General features: G+C 51.9%; 1 protein-coding gene across 21 annotated transcripts in view; it reads right to left on the reverse strand.

Annotated features, from left to right (window-relative positions):
• Positions 1-23454, reverse strand: part of LOC134339799 (neurexin-2-like) — a 1323723-nt gene that overhangs the window by 906843 nt on the left and 393426 nt on the right. For 9 of the 21 annotated variants that reach the window (XM_063036594.1, XM_063036593.1, XM_063036589.1 and 6 more), the window contains one exon: positions 12406-12450. The exons of 4 other annotated variants lie outside the window; for them this stretch is intronic. In XM_063036594.1, the coding sequence (XP_062892664.1) occupies positions 12406-12450 (45 nt within the window). The remainder of the gene's footprint in view (positions 1-12405; positions 12451-23454) is intronic. 8 more of the 21 variants (XM_063036597.1, XM_063036602.1, XM_063036590.1 and 5 more) reach the window with 1 other exon arrangement.

Raw genomic sequence — 23454 nt, forward strand, 5'->3', positions numbered from 1 at the left:
ACCATTCCAGTCTATCCCCATCAAATACCCCTGATTCCACACCACACCATTCCAGTCTATCCCCCATCAAATACCCCCGATTCCACACCACACCATTCCAGTCTATCCCCCATCAAATACCTCCGATTCCACACCACACCATTCCAGTATATCTCCACCAAATACCCCCGATTCCACACCACACCATTCCTGTCTATCCCATTCAAATACCCCGATTCCACACCACGCCATTCCAGTCTATCCCCATCAAATACCTCTGATTCCACACTACGCCATTCCAGTCTATCCCCCCATCAAATATCCCCGATTCCACACACCATTCCAGTCTATCCCCATCAAATAGCCCCGATTGCACACCACACCCTTCCAGTCTATCCCCATCAAATACCCCCGATTCCACAATACAACATTCCAGTCTATCCCCCATCAAATACCCCTGATTCCACACCACACCATTCCAGTCTGTCCCCCCATCAAATATCCCCGATTCCACACACCATTCCAGTCTATCCCCATCAAATAGCCCCGATTGCACACCACACCCTTCCAGTCTATCCCCATCAAATACCCCCGATTCCACAATACAACATTCCAGTCTATCCCCCATCATATACCCCTGATTCCACACCACACCATTCCAGTATATCCCCATCAAACACCCCCAATTCCTCACCACACCACTCCAGTCTATCCCACATCAAATACCCCCGATTCCACACCACACCATTCCAGTCTAACCCCCATCAAATACACCCGATTCCACACCACACCATTCCAGTCTTTCCCACCAATCAAATACCCCTGATTCCACACCAGACTATTCCAGTCTATCCCCCATTAAATACCCCTGAATCCACACACCATTACCGTCTATCCCCAATCAAATACCCCCGATTTCACACAACACCGTTCCAGTCAATCCCCCATCAAATACCCTTGATTCCACACCGTACCAATCCAGTCTATCCCCATCAAATACCCCTGATTCTACACCACACCATTCCAGTCTATCCCCCATCAAAAACCCCTGATTCCACACCACACCATTCCAGTCTATCCCCATCAAACACCCCCAATTCCACACCACACCACTCCAGTCTATCCCACATCAAATACCCCCGATTCCACACGACACCATTCCAGTCGTCCCCCATCAAATACCTCCGATTCCACCCCACACCATTCCAGTCTATCCCCCATCAAACGCCCCTGATTACACACCATACCAATCCAGTCTATCCCCATCTAATTCCCCCAATTCCACACCACACCATTCCAGTCTGCCCCCATCAAATACCCCCGATTCCACACCACACCATTCCAGTCTATGACCCCCGCATCAAATACCCCTGATTCGACACCACACCATTCCAGTCTATCCCCCCATCAATTACCCCGATTCCACACCACACCATTCCAGTCTATCCCCATCAAATACCCCCAATTCCACACCACACCATTCCGGTCTTTCCCCCCCATCAAATATACCTGATTCCACACCACACCATTTAGTCTATCCCCCATCAAACACCCCCGATTACACACCATACCATTCCAGTCTATTCCCATCAAATACCCCCGATTCCACACCACACCATTCCAGTCTATCCCCATCAAGTACCCCCGATTCCGCACCACACCATTCTAGTCTATCCCCATCAAATACCCCCGATTCCACACCACAGCATTCCAGTCTATCATCCCCCATCAAATACCCCTGATTCCACTCCACACCATTCCAGTCTATCCCCATCAAATACCCCTGATTCCACACCACACCATTCCAGTCTATTCCCATCAAATACTCCCGATTCCACACCACACCATTCCAGTCTATCCCCATCAAATACCCCCGATTCTACACCACACCATTCCAGTCCATCCCCATCAAATGCCCCTGATTCCACACCATACCAATCCAGTCTATCCCCATCAAATACCCCTGATTCCACACCACACCATTCCAGTCTATCCCCCATCAAATACCCCTGATTCCATACCACACCATTCCAGTCTATCCCCCATCAAATACCCCTGATTCCACACCACATCATTCCCGTCTATCCCCATCAAATACACCCGATTCCACACCACACCATTCCAGTCCATCCCCCATCAAATACCCCCGATTACACACCATACCATTCCAGTCTATCCCCATCAAATACCCCCGATTCCACAATACAACATTCCAGTCCATCCCCTATCAAATACCCCCGATTCCACACCACACCATTCCAGTCTGTCCCCCCATCAAATATCCCCGATTCCACACACCATTCAAGTCTATCCCCATCAAATAGCCCCGATTGCACCCCACACCTTTCCAGTCTATCCCCCATTAAATACCCCCGATTCCATACCGCACCATTCCAGTCCATCCCCTTCAAATACCCCCGATTCTACACCACACCATTCCAGTCCATCCCCATCAAATGCCCCTGATTCCACACCATACCAATCCAGTCTATCCCCATCAAATACCCCTGATTCCACACCACATCATTCCAGTCTATCCCCCATCAAATACCCCTGATTCCACACCGCACCATTCCAGTCTATCCCCCATCAAATACCCCTGATTCCACACCACACCATTCCAGTCTATCTGACATCAAATACCCCCGATTCCACACCACACCATTCCAGTCCATCCCCTTCAAATACCCCCGATTCCACACCACACCATTCCAGTCCATCCCCATCAAATACCCCTGATTCCACACCACACCATTCCAGTCTATCCCCCATCAAATACCCCCGATTCCACACCACACCATTCCAGTCTATCCCCCATCAAATACCTCCGATTCCACACCACACCATTCCAGTATATCTCCACCAAATACCCCCGATTCCACACCACACCATTCCTGTCTATCCCATTCAAATACCCCGATTCCACACCACGCCATTCCAGTCTATCCCCATCAAATACCTCTGATTCCACACTACGCCATTCCAGTCTATCCCCCACATCAAACACCCCCGATTCCACACTGCACCATTCCAGTCTATCCCCGATCAAGCACCCCCGATTCCACACCACACCCAAATTGTGGCATTGTTCCATGGCTCCAGCCAACACTATCCCTGAACATGCATGCCAATCATCGACGGGAGGGCAACACCTAAGGAACTATACTTCGTGAACTGAGATGCTGTGTGAGTGAACATTCCTGGTGAGTGATGTGGTGGAGAATCTGGGTTCAGAGGAGGATCAGAGCGAGTTAGGGTGAAGGCATCTCACTAGTGAGAGAAACGGGGAGACACTGAGTTCAGAGAGACCCTGGGTGAGGGGACATCCCCGGTGAATGATGTGGGGGAGGGACACTGAGTTCAGAGTATGATCAGAGAGACCCTGGGTGAGGGGACATCCCCGGTGAATGATGTGGGGGAGGGACACTGAGTTCAGAGTATGATCAGAGAGACCCTGGGTGAGGGGACATCCCTGGTGAATGATGTGGGGGGGGGGAGGGACACTGAGTTCAGAGTATGATCAGAGAGACCCTGGGTGAGGGGACATCCCTGGTGTAGCACGTGGCAGAGACGCTGGGTTCAGAGGAGAATTGGAATGACCCTGTGAATGACACAGTGGATTTAATTTGACTTTTTTGGCATTGATCAACAGAAAAAGACTCTTTCGTGTCGAAGTGAATATAGATCTCTGCAAAGTGATCTAAATTAATTACAAATATAATAAACAAAATAATGTGACACCCCAAATCATTACTGGAGCAGCCAATTGGTTTTAGAAGTCACATAATTAGTCAAATGGAAATCACTGTGTGCAGTCAGGCTGTTTCAATTGACTGTAGTAAATCTGGAAGGTCCAACTGCTGGTGAGTCAGTATCCTGGCAAAAACTACACCATGAAGACAAAGAATGTTCTAAGCAAGTCCACAAAAAGGTTATTGAAAAGCACAGGTCAGGAGATGGATACAAGAAAATTTCCAAGTCACTGAATATCGCTTGGAGTACAGTTAAGTCAATCATCAAGAAATGGAAAGAAATTGATACAGCTGTAAATCTGTCTAGAGCAGGCTGTCCTCAAAAAGTGAGTGACTGTGCAAGAAGTGGACTAGTGAGGGAGGCCATCAAGAGACCCATGACAACTCTGGAGGAGTTACAAGCTTCAGTGGCTGAGATGGGAGAGACTGTGCATAGAACAGCTGTTTTCTGGGTGTTTCACCAGTCACAGCTTTACGGAAGAGTGGCAAAGAGAAAGCCACTGTTGAAAAAAAACTCGTGAAATCACAGCTAGAGTTTGCCAGAAGGCAAGTGGGAAAATCCGAAGTCAGCTGGAAGAAGGTTCTACAATCTGATGAAACCAAATTGAGCTTTTTGGCCATCGGACTAAATGCTATGTTTGGCATAAAACACCATCAGAAACACACCATCCCTACCGTGAAGCATGGTGGTAGCTGTATCATGTTGTGGGGATGCTTCACTGCAGCAGGCCCTGAAAGGCTTGTGAAGGTAGAGGGTGAAATGAATGCAGCAAAATACAGGGAACTCCTGGAGGAAAACCCGATGCAGTCTGCAAGAGAACTGCCACTTGGGAGAAGATTTTGTTTTCCAGCAAGACAATGACCCCAAGCATAAAGCCAAAGCCACACAGGAATGGCTTAAAAACAACAAAGTTAATGTCCTGGAGTGGCCAAGTCAGAGAATTTGTAGCTGGACTAGAAACGGGCTGTTCACTCACGGTCCCAGTTTTATAAAGAAGAATGGGGAAAAATTGTAGTGTCCAGATGTGTAAAGCTGATAGAGACCTATCCACACAGACTCAAGGCTGTAATTGCTGCCAAAGGTGAGTCTACTAAATACTGACTTGAATGAGGTGAATACTTATGCAATCAATTATTTTGTGTTTTATATTTGTAATTAATTTAATTCACTTTGTAGGGATCTGTTTTCACTTTGACATGGAAGAGTCTTTTTCTGTTGATCAGTGTCAAAAAAGCCAAATTAACTCCACTGTGATTCAATGTTGTGAAACAAGAAAACATGACAACTTCCAAAGGGGGAGGGGTGAGTACTTTATGTGCCTAAGACTTTTGCGCAGTACTGTACTTGTCGAAATCTCCTCACTTCCCTCGGCCATGCTGCGCAGTGCCTACAAGGAGCAGTTCTGTTTGGCTGTAATATTTCTGACAGGCTGAAACTCATTGTCTGCCAACCTGCAAGTCCGCTGGAGCGTGGAGTCCAGAGTCAGCCTGTGCTGGGGTTCGGAGGACTGCGTGTGTACACGGATGTGTGGGTGGAGGGAGGAATGGCAGCTTGTTTTCCCTGTTGTTGTTTTGTGTTGTTTTGCCAAGCATTGTAGGATTGCTACGTGGGCGCCGGAACGTGTGGCACACTTGCGGACTGCCCCCCGCGCGCCCTCGAGCTGTGTTGGTTGCTAACAGAAATGGCCCATTTCACTGCGCGTTTCGATGTGATTGATGAATCTGAAACTGAGAAGGATGTAAGAGTTGTTAACTGTTGAGGGGGAAGACATGTCTAACAGGCCAGGCATGTCCTCCTTTCCCAGAGAGGAAACCAAGCAGAAAAAAAACACAAAGGTGATCGTAATTATTGCGATTTGACAGGTGTCAGTGTCCTAACTCTAATCTGTACATCTTCTGTGATCTGTGTTATTTTGCTGAGCAGTGTGGCCTCACTATGTTGAGGCCAGAGTATGTGGCAGCACCTGTGGGCTGCCCCCAGCACATTCTCAGGTGTGCTTATTGTTACCCCTAATGGCACATTTCACGGTATACGTGATAAATAAATTTTCATCTGAATCTGGTTCAGTCTACCCACAGACACTGGAAACCCTCCTCCCCTGGACACAACCACCAGGGCCCAAGTTCCACTGGCAGGAGACTTCACAGTGGAGCGGGGTTTCACAGACCCAGTATCACAGGACTGACATCTCCATAGCCATTATCTGTCTGTCTCTGTCCATCTCCATACCTCTCGGACCATCTTCGCACACCTCTGTCCATCTCCAAATATCTCCGTCTTTCTCCATCCATCTCAGTCTGTCTCTGTCATTCTTGATCCATCTCTGTACGTCTCTGTCCATCTCTGTATGTCTCTGTCCATTTCTATACAACTCTGTTCATCTCCATCTGTCTCCGGCCATCTCCGTACTCCATTTGTCTCCGTCTATCTCTGAACATTTCTGTCCAGAAGCATCTATCTTTGTCTGTTTCCATCTATTTGACTATCTACACCATCTCTGTAAATCTCCATCAGTTTCTGACCATCTCCATCTGTGTCTGTCCATCTTTGTCTCCATCCATCTTCACCTATCTCTGCCTATCTCCAATTCCACCTGTCTCTGTCCAGCTCCGTTCATCACTGTTTGTCCCCATCTTTCTCTGAACATCTCCATCCATCTCACCTGTCTCTGTCCAGCTCCGTTCTTCACTGTTTGTCCCCATCTTTCTCTGAACATCTCCATCCATCTCCACCTGTCTCTGTCCAGCTCTGTTCTTCACTGTTTGTCCCCATCTTTCTCTGAACATCTCCATCCATCTCCACCTGTCTCTGTCCAGCTCTGTTCTTCATTGTTTGTCCCCATATTTCTCTGAATATCTCCATCCATCTCCACCTATCTCTGTCCAGCTCCGTTCATCACTGTTTGTCCCCATCTTTCTCTGAACATCTCCATCCATCTCCACCTGTCTCTGTCCAGCTCCGTTCATCACTGTTTGTCCCCATCTTTCTCTGAACATCTCCATCCATCTCACCTGTCTCTGTCCAGCTCCGTTCTTCACTGTTTGTCCCCATCTTTCTCTGAACATCTCCATCCATCTCCACCTGTCTCTGTCCAGCTCTGTTCTTCACTGTTTGTCCCCATCTTTCTCTGAACATCTCCATCCATCTCCACCTGTCTCTGTCCAGCTCTGTTCTTCATTGTTTGTCCCCATATTTCTCTGAATATCTCCATCCATCTCCACCTATCTCTGTCCAGCTCCGTTCATCACTGTTTGTCCCCATCTTTCTCTGAACATCTCCATCCATCTCCACCTGTCTCTGTCCAGCTCTGTTCTTCACTGTTTGTCCTCGTTTGTCTCTGAACAACTCCATCCATCTCCAACTGTTTCTGTCCAGTACGTCTTTGGACCGTGGGAGAAAACCAGAGCACCCAGAGGAAACCCACGCAGTCACGGGGAGGACATAAAAATCTCCTTACAGGCAGTGGCGGGAATTGAACCCAAGTCGCTGGTACTGTAGAGTGTTGTGACATTGTGCGCCAGGTACCATTTCTCTCGCCGGGAGCTGATTTGTGACTTCCCTCTGTGTTCCAGGGAGGCTGCCATGAGACTGCCTGAAGCACAGGGGCAGTGGACTCGGATCTCTTGGGTAACACCAGGCTCCGAGCGGTGGGTCTCGGATCGCCAGGGTAACACCAGGCTCCGAGCGGTGGGTCTTGGATCGCCAGGGTAATTCCAGGCTCCAAGCGGTGGGGCTCGGATCGCCAGGGTAATTCCAGGCTCCGAGCGGTGAGTCTCGGATCGCCAGGGTAATTCCAGGCTCCGAGCGGTGAGTCTCGGATCGCCAGGGTAATTCCAGGCTCCGAGTAGTGGGTCTCGGATCGCCAGGGTAATTCCAGGCTCCGAGCGGTGGGTCTCGGATCGCCAGGGTAACACCAGGCTCTGAGCGGTGAGTCTCGGATCACCAGGGTAATTCCAGGCTCCGAGTGGTGGGTCTCGGATCGCCAGGGTAATTCCAGGCTCCGAGCGGTGGGGCTCGGATCTCCAGGGTAACACCAGGCTCCGAGCGGTGGGTCTCGGATTTGCCAGGGTAATTCCAGGCTCCGAGCGGTGGGTCTCGGATCTCCAGGGTAATTCCAGGCTCTGTCATGAAACAGAGCTACCTGTGCAAGGCAGTGCTTCTGGGAGACACTGGACATCTCAGAGTTTGGAAGGTGGAACAGCAAGACCATAAGACACAGGAGCAGAATCAGGCCATTCAGCCCATCGAGTCTGCTCCACCATTCTATCATGGCTGATTTATTATCCCTCTCAATCTCATTCTCCTGTCTTTTCCCTGTAACCTTTGAAGCCTTGGCTAATCAGGAACCTGTCAACCTCCGTTTTAAATACACCCAATGACTTGGCCTAAAGAGCTGCCAGCGGCAATGAATTCCACAGATTCACCACCATGAATCTGTGTCCAATATGCTACGATCCAGAGAGCTGCAGATGGTGAGATCGGAAACGAGAGGAAGGTGGAGTGCGGAACCAGAATAAGGGGTGTGGGGAGGGCAGATGGGAACAGAAGGGGAGGGAACCCAGTGGGAGGGGTGTGTACGCATGTGAGGGGCAGATGGACGGAACCCAGTGGGAGGGGGTTGTGTGTCGGTGAGAGGCAGATTGAGGGGATGCAGTGGGAGGAGGGTGTGTGGGTGAGGGGCAGATTCGGGGGGGTGTGTGGGTGAGGGGCAGATTGAGGGGTGTGTGTGGGCGAGGGGCAGATTGAGGGGGGTGTGTGGGTGAGGGGCAGATTGAGGTGTGTTTGTGTGGGCGAGGGGCAGATTGGGGGGGGTGTTGGCGAGGGGGAGATTGAGGTGTGCTGGTGGGCGAGGGGCAGATTGAGGGGTGTGTGTGGTAGAGGGGCAGATTAGGGGTGTTTGTGTGGGTGAGGGGCAGATTGAGGGGTGTGTGTGGGCAAGGGGCAGATTGACGGGGGTGTGTGGGCAAGGGGCAGATTGAGGTGTGTTTGTGTGGGTGAGGGGCAGATTGGGGGGTGTGTTGGCGAGGGGGAGATTGAGGTGTGCGTGTGGGCGAGGGGCAGATTGAGGGGTGTGTGTGGTAGAGGGGCAGATTGAGGGGTGTTTGTGTGGGTGGGGGCAGATTGAGGGGTGTGTGTGGGGGTGAGGGGCAGATTGAGGGGTGTGTGTGGGTGAGGGGCACGTTGAGGGGTGTTTGTGTGGGCAAGGGGCAGATTGAGAGGTGTGTGTGTGAGTGAGGGGCAGATTGAGGGGTGTGTGTGGTAGAGGGGCAGATTGAGGGGTGTTTGTGTGGGTGAGGGGCAGATTGAGGGGTGTGTGTGGGAGTGAGGGGCAGATTGAGGGGTGTGTGTATGGGTGAGGGGCAGACTGAGGGGTGTGTGTGGGCGAGGGGCAGATTAAGGGGTGTTTGTGTGGATGAGGGGCATATTGAGGGGTGTGTGTGGGTGAGGGGTAGATTGAGGGGTGTTTGTGTGGGCGAGGGGCAGATTGAGGGGTGTGCGTGGGCGAGGGGCGGATTGAGGGGTGAATGTGTGGGTGAGGGACAGATTGAGGGGTGTGTGTGGGTGAGGGGCAGATTGAGGGGTGTGTGTGGGCGAGGTGCAGATTGAGGGGTGTGTGTGGGTGAGGGGCAGATTGAGGGGTGTGTGTGGGGGCGAGGGGCAGATTGAGGGGTGTGTGTGGGTGAGAGGCAGATTGAGGGGTGTTTGTGTGGGCGAGGGGCAGATTGAGGGGTGTTTGTGTGAGCGAGGGGCAGATTGAGGGGTGTGTATGTGGGCGAGGCGCAGATTGAGAGGGGTGTGTGTGGGCGAGGGGTAGATTGAGGGGGGGGTGTGTGGGTGAGGGGCAGATTGAGGGGTGTGTGTGGGTGAGGGGCAGATTGAGGGGTGTTTGTGTGGGTGAGGGCTGTGTGTGTGTGTGAGTGAGGGGTAGATTGAGAGGGGTGTGTGTGGGCGAGGGGCAGATTGAGGGGTGTTTGTGTTTGCGAGGGGTAGATTGAGGAGGGTGTGTGTGGGCGAGGGGCAGATTGAGGGGTGTTTGTGTGGGTGAGGGGGTATGTGTGAGCAAGGGGTAGAGTGAGGTGTGTGTGTGGATGAGGGGCAGATTGAGGGGTGTGTGTGGGTGAGGGACAGATTGAGGGGGGTGTGTGTGGGTGAGGGGCAGATTGAGGGGTGTTTGTGTGGGCGAGGGGCAGATTGAGGGGGGGTGTGTGGGCGAGGGGCAGATTGAGAGGGGTGTGTGTGGGCGAGGGGTAGATTGAGGGGGGTGTGGGGTGTGGACGAGGGGTAGATTGAGGGGGGTGTGGGGTGTGGACGAGGGGTAGATTGAGGAGGGTGTGTGTGGGCGAGGGGCAGATTGAGAGGAGTGTGTGGGGGTGAGGGGCATATTGAGGGGTGTGTGTGGATGAGGGGCAGATTGAGGGGGGTGTGTGTGGGCGAGGGGAGGATTGAGGGGTGGGTGTGGGCGAGGGGCAGATTGAGAGGGGTGTGTGTTGGTGAGGGGCAGATTGAGGGGTGTGTGTGTGGGCGAGGGGTAGATTGAGGGGGGTGGGTGTGGGCGAGGGGCAGATTGAGGGGTGGGTGTGGGCGAGGGGCAGATTGAGAGGGGTGTGTGGGGGTGAGGGGCAGATTGAGGGGTGTGTGTGGGTGAGGGGCAGATTGAGGGGTGTGTGTGGATGAGGGGCAGAGTGAGGGGTGTGTGTGGGCGAGGTGCAGATTGAGGGGGGGTGTGGGTGAGGGGCAGATTGAGGGGACCTAGTGGGAGGGGTGTGTGTGTGGGTGAGGGGCAGATTGAGGGGTGTGTGTGTGGGTGAGGGGCAGATTGAAGGGTGTGTGTGGGGGTGAGGGGCAGATTGAGGGGACCTAGTGGGAGGGGTATATGTGGGTGAGGGGCAGATGGGAACAGAGGGGTGCAGGGAGGGAGTAGACCCGTCACTGAGGGGTGGAGACTGTACACTCTCCTCCACAGACACTGCCTGAGCCGCTGAGCTCTGTATTACCCCTCTGCTTGTCTCTTTCCCCCGGCAGAGTAATCTGGAAGGGAACGAGGAACACGACGGAGCGCTCACAGACACCACAACCCTTCCTGGCACCCTCAAACCCTCCCGAGGCACAGCAGGCGGGCGAGAGGACTCGAATCTTCTTTCTACGCGGCTACAAATCTCAGTACTTGCTGCTTTCTCCCCTAAGCTGGCTCCCCCCACGGTTTGTTTCCAGAGTGGGTGGGGGGTAATGTGTTGGGGACACGAACAACCCTCCGGAGGAGACAGCCTGTTGTCACTCCTACAGCGCACCGAGCTGGCGATGGGGTTTCTGGAGCCAGCGATCACCGATCGGGAATGCACTCCGGCCGCTGTCTCTCCACGCCAGATTCCTCGGGCTGCCCCGGTTTCCTCCCACATTCCAAACGTGTACAGTACAGGTTCTGGTTAGAGAGTTACGGGCAGGAGCCTGACGCGTGGCAACCCTCGCGGGCTCCCCCCAAAGCAATCCTCGCTGATCTGATTTGATGCCGTCGAGACATTTCGCTGTGTAGGTGACAAATAAAACTAGTTTTTATCTTTCAAGGAGGTCTCCTGGGGTGAAGGCTGCTCTTTGTTCTCCCCTCCCTGCTCGATCGCCCCCACTCCCAGCACGGTAACCCGGGCAGGTTGGGGGACTGAGAGAGTGGTTCAGTCTCTGTTGACGCCCAGTCGTCTTCACCGCAGGCCAGGGTGGGCGACTGGGAAAGGGCGCGGGTCAGGAAGGGATTGGGACCTGACTCAGACCTCACAGGAGCGGAAATTCCCTGTCTCGCCTCTCAGGTGAGGCAAGTGCTCAACTAGACGGGGTTTGAGTCTGACTGGGACCTGATCGGAGCCGGTTTAAGAACGGGGGAAGACTGTGAGTGAGGGAGTCCGGGGACAAGAGGAGTCTCAGTGATATGGCCCGTTGCACAAGCTCTCTCCCCTCCAAGAACGGAACCGTGAAGACCTGAGGAATGAGACACACAAGAGGCGTATCGAGACGGAAGGTATGACTGATGTCGGACAGAGAGAAGCACAGTAACGCATTCCTCAACGTCGCAGCATGCCATGCAGAGTGGCCTGCGAGAGCCGGACGGCAGGTGGGTAGGGTGGGGAGAGGAGGGGGTTGGGGGGGAGGATGTGGATCGAGGACCGAGTGAATGACCCCTACAGTCTCCCCCTCAAGCCCCTCCTGACACGGGTGCAGGGAGAGGCGGGGAAAGTCGAGAAAGCGTGGCGTCAATGCAGACCATTTTTTTCCAAGGTGTTCTCTCTATGTGTCTGTGTGTCTTTGTGCGTGTGCGTGTGTGTGTGTGTGCGTGTGTGTGTGTGTGTATGTGAGTGTGAGCGTGTGCACAGGTATGCGTGTGCGTGTGAGTGTGTGTGTGCGCGCACGCGTGTATGCGTGCGCCTGGGCACCTGTGCACGTGTGTGCGCACAAGAGAGAAAGAGAGAGCGAGAGAGGGACCAACTCAAAAGAAAGATGAAAAGATAAAATACTCAGCAAGACAGATGAAAGTTCAGTCTGGAAGGAAGCCAAAAAAATTGTTTACCAACCCTGTCGATTCTGATTTTTTTTTTGGTTTGTAAAAAAATCGATGTCAATTATTCAAAGTAAAAGGTGAGAGGAACACACAATCCTAAACGTTAAGACAGTAAGAATGATATCTACCAGATAATGTAGTTTGTTTACCATTGCGTGTCCAATGCCTGAATGCTTCGGAGAGAAAGGGAAGGGAAAAAAACAGAAATGACAAAGACCGTGAACTCAATAAGGACTTCGCACTCAAAAGAAATGATGCCAGTTGAGAAGGTTAGTAGTATTATCTCGGCTCAAAAACAAGGTTAACTGTTAGTACAGAGAAAATGACTACATTCCGTGAATGACATCAGGTTAGTTCTCAAAGCATGTTAGTAAGTACACACAGAATCGGCAAATTAATTTTACAAAACGCTGGGGAGCTTGGTGGGAGGGAGGTAGCCAGATAGGTGGGTGCTACGCCGACAAAATGTTCCGGCTTCCGCTCGGCCAGAGAGGATGGGCGGCCTTTGAATTCGGCCCAACACTGTTTCCTGATCCAGTGATGGGCAACCTTGAACGAAGGCGCCCTCCTGTTCCAGACAGTCACCACCACCACCCCCTCCCTCCCGCCCCAGCTCTCTCCCTCCAGGATTACAATCGGCCCCGTTCAACGTCTTCACCGCGAGTGGTGCCGCCGAGGAGGTACACTGTATCGGAAGGTCAGCTTTCACACCCGTCCTCGGACACCAGACTCGGGAACAAGTCTCGGATTTAACGCGCGCAGGGCCCCGCCGGCCAGTTTGCGTCATGCGCGTACACAGTCCCGGGTGCAACGGCGTCGCTCGCAGGGTCACCACCAGAAATGATCAGAGGGTGGGGGGTGGGGGGGGTCCCTCTCTCCACGGCGTCAGGAATGCACAGGGAGTGGACGGTCACTCAGCTGTTGGAGTTAAGGGGTGAAGGGAGGGAATGGGAGGGGGCGAGGGGAGACGGCTGGGTCAGTTCCCCACAGATTCCGACAGACAGAATGGTAAAACAACTCAATGGCTAACGCCTACCAGGGGATCAGAGAGGCACATGGATAGAGGAAAACTGGAGGGCTATGTGGATTAGATTGATCTTGGGGCGGGTTAAAAGGGCAGCACGACATTGAGGGCCGAAGGGCCTGTACTGTGCTGTGTTCTGTGCCTTATTCACTCAGAGGGGGCCAGTTCTCTGTGGCCAACATCACAAACAGCCAGGGCGACCTTCTAATCGGTGACAGGCCGTTTCCTGAAAAGCCCATATTCCCGCTGACAAGCTCTTGTGGTTTGGCCTGCTCGCCAAAGTGCTCAGAAAAGACTTGGGAGGAGCCGACAGGGAGCCAGGCACTGGGCAGGGGATCCAACAGAAGCCTGCATCCTCACCGTCCTTCTCAAAACGCACGCAACGTCACCCTCTGGCGCCAGGTCACCTCATGTCCCAGGAGCACAGGGGACACACACCGCGCCCACCCAACACCCTCAGGGACAGAGACCAGCCTCGTGGGTGGAGGGGAGAGTGACAAAGGGGTAGAGCACCCCAACATAGTTAACAGGCCCTGCCAACCCGGCCAGTTCTCTTTCCCTGCGTTCAGCCCGTATCGGTGTGAGTCCCACCCCACCAACCACCTATCCAAAAGCTTCCTCAAAGATACTATTGTACCTGTCTCAATTACGTCCTTTGGCACCTCGTTCCACGTACTGACCAACCCTCTGTGAGGAAAAGTTGTTCCTCAGATCCCTCTCATACCCTCACATGCCCTGGGGAGAAGATTTAATGAAATGATTCCTGGGATAAATAACCGGAGAGGTCTCACACTCCCGAGGCCTGTTTTCCCAGGAGGTTACAGATACAGGCCCATAGTTCATTGAAAGTGTGGTCACAGGTAGATAGGGTCGTAAAGAAAGCTGTTGGCTCACTGGTCCTCATAAATCAAGGTATTGAGTACAGGAGTATGTTGAAGTTGTATTAGACTTACTGAGAAAGTAAGGAGGCATGGGATCCAAGGGGACATTGCTTCATGGATCCAGAACTGGCTTGCCCACAGAAGGCAAAGAGTGGTTGTAGACGGGTCATATTCTGCATGGAGGTCGGTGACCAGTGGTGTGCCTCAGGGATCTGTTCTGGGACCCCTGCTCTTTGTGATTTTTATAAATGACCTGGATGAGGAAGTGGAGGACTGGGTTAGTAAATCTGCTGATGACACAAAGGTTGGAGGTGTTGTGGATAGTGTGGAGAGCTGTTAGAGGTTACAACGGGACATTGATAGGATGCAAAACTGGGCTGAGAAGTGGCAGATGGAGTTCAACCCAGATAAATGTGAGGTAGTTCATTTTTGGTAGATCAAGTATGATGGCAGAATATAGTATTAATGGTAAGACTCTTGGCAGAGTGGAGGTTCAGAGGGATCTTGGGGTCCGAGTCCATAGGACACTCAAAGCAGCTGTGCAGGTTGACTCTGTGGTTAAGAAGGCATATGGTGCATTGGCCTTCATCAATCATGGGATTCAGTTTAAGAGCCGAGAGGTAATGTTACAGCTATACAGGACCTTGGTCAGACCCCACTTGGAGTACTGTGCTCAGTTCTGGTCGCCTCGCTACAAGAAGGCAGTGGAAACCATAGAAAGGATGCAGAGGAGACTTACAAGGATGTTGCCTGGATTGGGGAGCATGCCTTATGAAAACAGGTTGAGTGAACTCGGCCTTTTCTCCTTGGAGCGACAGAGGATGAGAGGTGACCTGATAGAGTTACAAGATAATGTGAAGCATTGATTGTGTGGATAGTCAGAGGCTTTTCCCAAGGGCTGAAATGGCTAGCACGAGAATGCATAGTTTTAAGGTGTTTTAAGGTACAGAGGAGATGTCAGGGGTTAGTTTTTTACGCAGAGAGTGGTGAGTGTGTGGAATGGGCTGCTGGTGGCGGTGGTGGAGGCAGGAACCATAGGGTCTTTTGGGAGACTCCTGAATGGCTACATAGAGCTCAGAAAAATAGAGGGCTATGGGTAAACTATGTTTGTAGGTTGTTCTAAGGTGGGGACACGTTCGGCACAGCTTTGTGGGCTGAAGGGTTTGTATTGTGCTGTAGGTTTTCTATGTTTCTATGTTAGACATTCGAGAAGCCTAATTTGGAGTATCGTGTGCAGTTTTGATCATCTACCTACAGGAAAGACGTAAATAAGTTGAAAGAGCTCAGAGAGAATTTACAAGGATGTTTCTGGGTCTGGAGGATCTGAGTTATGAGGAAAGATTGAATAGGTTAGGTCTGTATTCCTTGTAATGCAGAAGACAGTGAGATTTGACAGAGGTATACAAAATTCTGAAGGGTATAGATAGGGTAAATGCAAGCAGGCTTTTTCCACTGAGGTTGGGTGGGACTCCAACCAGAGGTTAAGGGTGAAAGGTGAAAAGTTTAAGGGGAACATCAGGAGAAGCTTCTTCACCCCAAGGTTTGTGAGAGGGTAGAATGAGCTGCCAGTGCAAGAGGTTCACGTGAGATCGATTTCAACGTTTAAGAGAAGGTTGGACAGGGGAATGGAGGGCTACGGTCCTGGTGCAGGCCGATGGGAGCTGGCAGTTTAAATGGTTCGGCATGGAGTAGATGGGCTGAAAGGCCTGTTTCTGTGCTGTACTTTTCTATGATTCTACAAGTTTGTAGGGCGAGGGATGACCTGATTGAAATTCCCGGGATCCTGAGGGGAGCTAAGAGAACGGACAGTGACAGAGTCTTCCCACAGCTTGGGGATGTGGGAATTCGAAGCTGAGCTTCTGCGCATCATTGGGAAACACTTCTCCATGCAGAGGGCAGGAGGGGATCGCGACTCTTCACACCAATGGCCATTAATGCCTGATCAGTAGGTCATTGCTAAACCAGAGGGTGGAAGATTACTGCTCACGGGAAGGTCAGAGAGGCTGGAAAAAGACGTGGGGGAAATTGGGAGATGGAAAACCTGTAGGGAGAACCCTCTCACCTTATGACTTGACCCTTGGAGTTTGTGGGATCCTCGCCCATCCCGGAAGATGCTGGTGGAATATTTGAGAGATCAAGGAACTGAGGGCTCTGGGGAGCTGGGACAGGAGCTGAGGTCAGAGTTGATTGACCATCATGAGGTTGAGGCATGGGACAGGTTTGAAGGACCTTCTGCAACGCTTGTCTTCATGGATTCACGCGAGGGCAGGGGGTGGCAGGTGGCTACGAGGGAATGACTGGCTGGGAATTTCTACCGGATCAGCTGGTCTCAGGCAGAGGTCCAATCACACCCCCTTCGTTGTCTCACCTCCACCTTGCTTCTCGATGGACTGCAACCCCGCGGGGGGTGGGGATGAGAGCATGGCACCCACAGACACGCACACAATGGCGGGTGTTGTGTCTGATGCTCTCAGTTCAAGCACCCACAGCAGTGAGTTCAAAGGGGAGGAACCACATAAATAGCGATCCAACCGCAGGAGCACGGCAGCAGAGCAGGTGGATAAGACCCTAGAGATAGGGGCAGACTTAGGCCAATTGTCCCACCAAGATCCCTCCACTATTTGATAATGTCTAATCCATTTTTCCTCTTGACCCCATTTTCCCGTCTTCTCCCCATATGGATTATGATCAGAGATTAAGGGAGCTAGGGCTTTACTCTTTGGAGAGAAGGAGGATGAGAGGAGACATGATAGAGGTGTACAAGATAATAAGAGGAATAGATAGAGTGGATAGCCAGCGCCTCTTCCCCAGGGCACCACTGCTCGATACAAGAGGACATGGCTTTAAGGTAAGGGGTGGGAAGTTCAAGGGGGATATTAGAGGCACCTCCTGAGTCAGTGGTGGAGGCAGATACAATCATGAAGTTTAAAAGACTACTAGACAGGTATATGGAGGAATTTAAGGTGGGGGGTTACATGGGAGGCAGGGTTTGAGGGTCGGCACAACATTGTGGGCCGAAGGGCCTGTACTGTGCTGTACTATTCTATGTTCTATGTTATAACCTCTGACACCTTTACCAATTATGTACTTATAACACTCTGTTTTAAATATACCAAATAACTTGGCCTCAGCAAGTCTAAACTAGCCCTGAGAGGATCTCATACAGGACTATAAGAGATAGGGGCAGATTTAGGCCATTTGCCCCATCGATTCTATAATGGCTGATTTATTATCCCTCTCAACCCCGCTCTGTGGGCTGGTACTCCTGAACTCCGTCACCTACCCCACAGGGCCAAGGTGTTAGAGGAGTTGCCACTGACATCAGCCACCCCTGGTCACCCACCTCCCCACCCCAGCAAGACCTTCCCTGGAGCAACAGGATGCTGAGATCCGGAATCAGCAGCCCAAAATCAGCTGGAGGAACTCAGCGGGCCCGCTTGGCGGAGGTTTGTAAGGTTATGAGGCACGGATTGTTATCGTTCTCCAGGGTTGAAACGTCTAACTCATTTAACGTTGTTTGTTGTTCCTTCCTGTGCCTCGTAGCACTGCGGGCGGCAGCCTCGCTATTCCTTTTAACATTTTGGTCTGTTTTTTTTATGAGGCTAAGTTTGTCACTCAGCCCAGCACAGGTGGAAAGCGTACAAGGAGCCGGCCGGATTCGAACGGGGAACACTCGCCTCGGAGACCGGTGTGGCTGCCACGTCACGTCCCGCCGGCAGGCTTGTTTAAGGCGACAGGGAGTAATTTCAAAGGAGGTGTAAGGAGCAAATCTTTCAGACAGAGAGTGGTGGGTGCCCAGAACGTGCTGCCTGGGGTGGACTTTGAGACTTTGATGAGGTGTTGAGGTAGGCAGAGGAATGTGAGGAAAATGGAGGGATGTGGACATTGTGTCGGCATAAGGGATAGGTTGGCTGTCCATCTGATTACTAATTGAATTGGTTCAGCACAACACTGTGGGACAAAGGGCCTGATCCTGTGTTACGTTCTGATTGTCGGTGTCAGCTATCCACCCACTCCATAGACTCTGAGTTCGTCCAGCGTCCTATTTTGGTGTGCCGCTCATTCTGAGGGCCTGCTTCACTGGAAACCCCCTTACCCAGCCTGAACAGCCTCCCTGTGAATTCAGGCTGGCCACAGAGAACGCCACCCCCGCCCCCCGGCTGAGCGAATGGGTGTTACTATGAACAAAGCCTCAGGCCTATTTGCCGACCTGTTCATCGGCCTAAGACCCAGCTTGAGGGCCAGTCAGCCCCCTGGTCCACCAGCCAGACAAGGGAAAAGGGGTGTGAGATGGGTCAGAGCTCCCTGGTAGTTTGAGTCCCATTACGTGGGAGATGGGGTTAAAGTCAATGTTCATAATCTTGAAGCAGTCCTAATGTCCGGCCTTGATGGTCTAAAGGGAACACCAGTGTTTCCTTGGCACACTACGGAAATCTCACAGCAGAGGCTAGACTCTGGGACTCTGGGACCCATGGGAGGGTGGCAGGGGAAGGCAAACCCTTGGTCCAAACCAAGCATTCAAGGCCGGTTAGACCAGAGAGATAACAGTCACATTAAACAGAGAAGTCCCCACTGGAGCCAGCGTCAGAGACGAGTGTCAGGAGACCTGGGAAAGGAAGTGTGGTTAGCGTTTGACACAGCGAACAGCCCAGAGTCCTGTGGAGGAAGGATGGTCCAACCTTCAATGAGGAAAACTCAAAACTGTGCTCGTGACCTTCAGAGCAAGCACGAAACCATCACAAGGGCTTTCAGCCCAGCTCCTTCCCCAATCTACTGACCACTGTCCCCCCGGGGTCTGGGCGGTGATGTGTCCCCGGGTCCCGGAGTGAGATTCAGGGAGCAGCTTCACGGTGAGGGGGTGGTGTAGTCCATTTTGCCCACATGGCCGATAGACAGGGGATGGCAGCACTCAGTGATCTGGATCATGGTGTGGAGATGTGGGTCTCAGTGCAGGCAGCAAACAGAAACTCACGCTACGCTCTACAAACACATAGAGGCACACACACACACACACACACTCTCACACACAAACACACTTTATTAGATATACCTGTTCGTCAATGCAAGTATCTCATCAGCCAATCACGTGGTGGCAGCTCAGTGCATAAAAGCATGCAGACATGGTCAAGAGGTTCAGTTGTTGTTCAGATCAAACATCAGAATGGGGAAGAAATGTAATCTAAGTCACTTGGACCGTGGAATGATTGTTGGTGCCAGATGGGGTGGTTTGAGTATCTCTCAAACTGCTGATTTCCTGGGATTTTCACACACAACAGTCTCTAGAGTTTACAGAGAACGGTGTGAAAAACAAAACAACATCCAGTGAGTGGAGTGGAGGTTCTGTGGGTGAAAACGCCTTGTTAACGAGAGAGGTCCGAGGAGAATGGCCAGGCTGGTTCAAGCTGACAGGAAGGTGACAGTAACTCAAATAACCACACGTTACAACAGTGGTGTGCGGGAAAGCATCTCTGAATGCACAACCCATCAAACCTTGAAGTGGATGGGCTACAGTAGCAGAAGACGACGAACATACCCTCAGTGGCCACTTTACAGGAGTTATCTCATACAGTGATCACTGAGTTACACACAGACACCGTGTTGTTGGGCACAGACACACTCGTGTATACTTTGAATGTAGACAGGTACACACCACACACGTCCACAGATGCAAACACAGAAACAGATTCACACAAACACTCACTCAGAGTATAGGAACACACACGCACAGTTACTCTGTATGCAGACACACACACACACACACACACACACCCTTACTCAGGACACCCTCTGGACCCTACAGAACCAGAGGGTGGCTTTAATTCAGTGATCCTGAATACCGACTGTCTTTACTCAGGCATGGGCTGGCTTGCTGGGACACACACCACTTCTCCTGCCCTTTATACCGGTGCAGACCACTCCTCACGCTGACCCCGCCCCGTCCGCCACACAGCCCTGGAGACCCCGGCTCCGCGCGAGTCCCCACCGCCCGCCGCCGTCCTTACCCGCTGCCCTCCCCGGTGTGCGAGCACAGCGAGTGTCCCTGCGGCTGTGTGGCAGCCTGGATAAAAGGTAAGCTGTTTACAGGAGAGGATCAGGACATGCCGCGCATTCTGATGCGACGTGCCTGAGGAGACTGCAGAAAGGAGCCCGACTACCGTCCAGCGGCAAGCCTACGTCAACTGCAAACCTTTTAGAAGGCACGCAGCCTCAGGGCCTGTTTCTCCTGCCCACTTTCCCACCAAGTAACCGGAGCTCCGAAACTTCCAACCTGGCTACCAACGGCCCCGGGACAGAGTGTCCCACAGATTCCCAAACCTCTGCTTGAAGGGGTTCCTCCAGCAGAGCGGTCAGACTTCCGACACCTTCCAGCCCCTCGACCACATCCCATCCCTCAGGCCTCAGTGGAGTCGACTCATAGAGAATGGAGTCAAAGACCAGAGGCCACTGCCTCAGAATGGAGAGACATCCGTTTAGAACAGAGATGAGGAGGAATCTGTTTAGATCAAGAGAGGTGAATCTGTGGAATTCGTTGCCACAGGCAGCTGTTGAGGCCAAGTCTTTATGTATATTTAAGGCAGAGGTTAATAGATTCTTGGTTAGTCAGGGGATGAAGGGATATGGGGAGAAGGTCGGAGACCAGAGCTGAGGGGGAAATGGAATCAGCCATGAGGAAATGGCGGAGCAGATTCGATGGGCAAATGGCCAAATTCTGCTCCCATATCTCTTGGTCTTACCCCATCAACCCCTCAGTTTTCCAATGCCCACCACATCCAACCTAACACCCTTTAACTATTCCCCCAGTCCAGGAAACGACCCAATGAATGTATCCTGCCCCGTCTCCCGTCTCCTCAAGTACGGACGCTGGTCTCAACAGATGCACAATGGCATAGACTGGTGCGACTGAAGCTCTCCATTCAGACCAGCTCTCTCACACACAGTCACACACACACACACACACTCACTCACCACTCACTCACACACTCACACTCACTCACACACACAAACTTTCACATTCATACACACAAACGCAAACACACACACACACACACACACACACACAGTCACAAGCACACGCACAAACACACACACACAGTCACAAGCACATGCACAAACACACACACACACACAGTCACAAGCACACGCACAAACACATACACACAGTCACAAGCACACGCACAAACACACACACACACACAGTCACAAGCACACGCACAAACACACACTCACACACACAGTCACAAGCACACGCACACACACTCACACACACATACACACACACAAACACACACTCACTCACACACACAAACTTTCACATTCACACACACAAACACACTCACACACACATACACACCACTCACACACAAACGCAAACACACACACTCACTCACACACAAACTTTCACATTCACACACACAAACGCAAACACACATACACACACACTCACACACAGAGTCACAAACACACAAACTTTTAAATTCACGCACACAAACACACACACACACTCAAAATCACACACTGGTATGCATACACACACTCGCACACACACACTCTCACGCATGCACACACTCACAAGCATACACACCACTCACACACAAACACACACACTCACACACACACAAACTTTCACATTCACACACACAAATGCAAACATACACACACACACACACACACACATACACACCACTCACACACACACTCAAAATCACACACTGGTATGCATACACACACTCGCACACACACACTCTCACGCATGCACACACTCACAAGCATACACACACAAATACATGCACACACTCACACAAACAAATGCACACACTCACACACACAAACACATAGGCACTCACACACACACTCACACAGACACACACTCACACACACAAACACGCACACACTCACAGACTGATGGCAGGTGTGGCTGGACAAATGGTCAGAGTAAAGGACACAGAACTGTTCAACACAGGACCAGTCTCTTCAAACCATCATGTCTGTGCTAAACATGACACCAAATTAAACCAAATCACTTCTGCCTGCACATGGTCCATCTCCCTGCATGTTCACGTGTCTGTCTAAGAGCCTGTTAAACACCTCGATCGTATCTGCCTCCACCCCCAGCCCCCGCAGCTCATTCCACGCACCCACCACTCTCCTTTGAACTTATCCTCCCTCACCTTAAATCCCTCTAGAATGTGACATTTCCACCCTGGGACAAGACTACCTTGTCAGTTTGTGGAGATGTTGTCTACTTGAGGGGGTAAAGGTAAATCTGTCTGTGCTTCCGTAATCTCATAAACCCCTATCAGATCTCCCCTCGGTCTCCGCTGCCCCAGAGAAAGCAAACCAAGTTTGTCCAACCTTTCGTGATAGCTCACACTCTCTAAACCAGGCATCATCCTGGTGAACCTCCTCTGCACCCTCTCCAAAGCCCCCACACCCTTCCTGTAACGGGGTGACCAGAACTGAACACAGCATCCCGTGTAGCCTGATCAGAGTTTTACACAACGACAACACGGTTCCCTTAGACTTGCACGCAATTCATTCATTCATTGTGTCCTGTGTTGTATGATGTGGGCCGTCAGGGCCTATGACCAATTCCTGGCAAAGTTTCCTACAGACCTGCTTTGCCATTGGCTTCTTCTGGGCAGTGTCTTTACAAGACGAGCGACTCCAGCCATGATCAATACCCTTCAGAGATTGTCTGCCTGGCGTCAGCGGTCACATCACCAGGACTTGTGATACGCACCAGCTGCTCATATGGCCATCCACCATCTGCTCCCAAGGCTTTACGTGACCATGATTGGGGGTCTAAGCAGGTGCTACACCTTGCCCTTGGGGTGTGTGGGGTGTCAGGGAGGGGTAGCACCTCTGGTGGGGGAACATGTCACGTCCTTTTCAGGGCGGTTAGACCACCTTTGGTCCCCACCTGGCACTCAGCTCTCACCTGTGGCTCCCCGTAGCTGTTTGCATGCGACAGCGGCCACACCCCGGGCAACGGCTTCAATAAGCCGGCTAAACCAGGTGAGGGTAGCTGACGGGTCTCAAACCCTCGGTGAGATAGGGAGTTGTCTATCCCAGCATGTGAAGACAGACTCCGGCGGATTGAGCAGACGAGACCAATGGAAGGTCCAACGGTCAAGAAGGCGGTCTCTGCAAGCGTTGTGGAACGTGTAGAGCAGGACAAGACACAGAAGACGTCCTGGTCATCCACTGCGCCTAGTCCCATCTCCAGCCGTCTAGATTCTGTCTTGCCACTGGATCCACATGGGAATGGGGAA

The sequence above is a fragment of the Mobula hypostoma genome, chromosome 30, assembly GCF_963921235.1.
Source record: "Mobula hypostoma chromosome 30, sMobHyp1.1, whole genome shotgun sequence".
NCBI lineage: Eukaryota > Metazoa > Chordata > Chondrichthyes > Myliobatiformes > Myliobatidae > Mobula > Mobula hypostoma.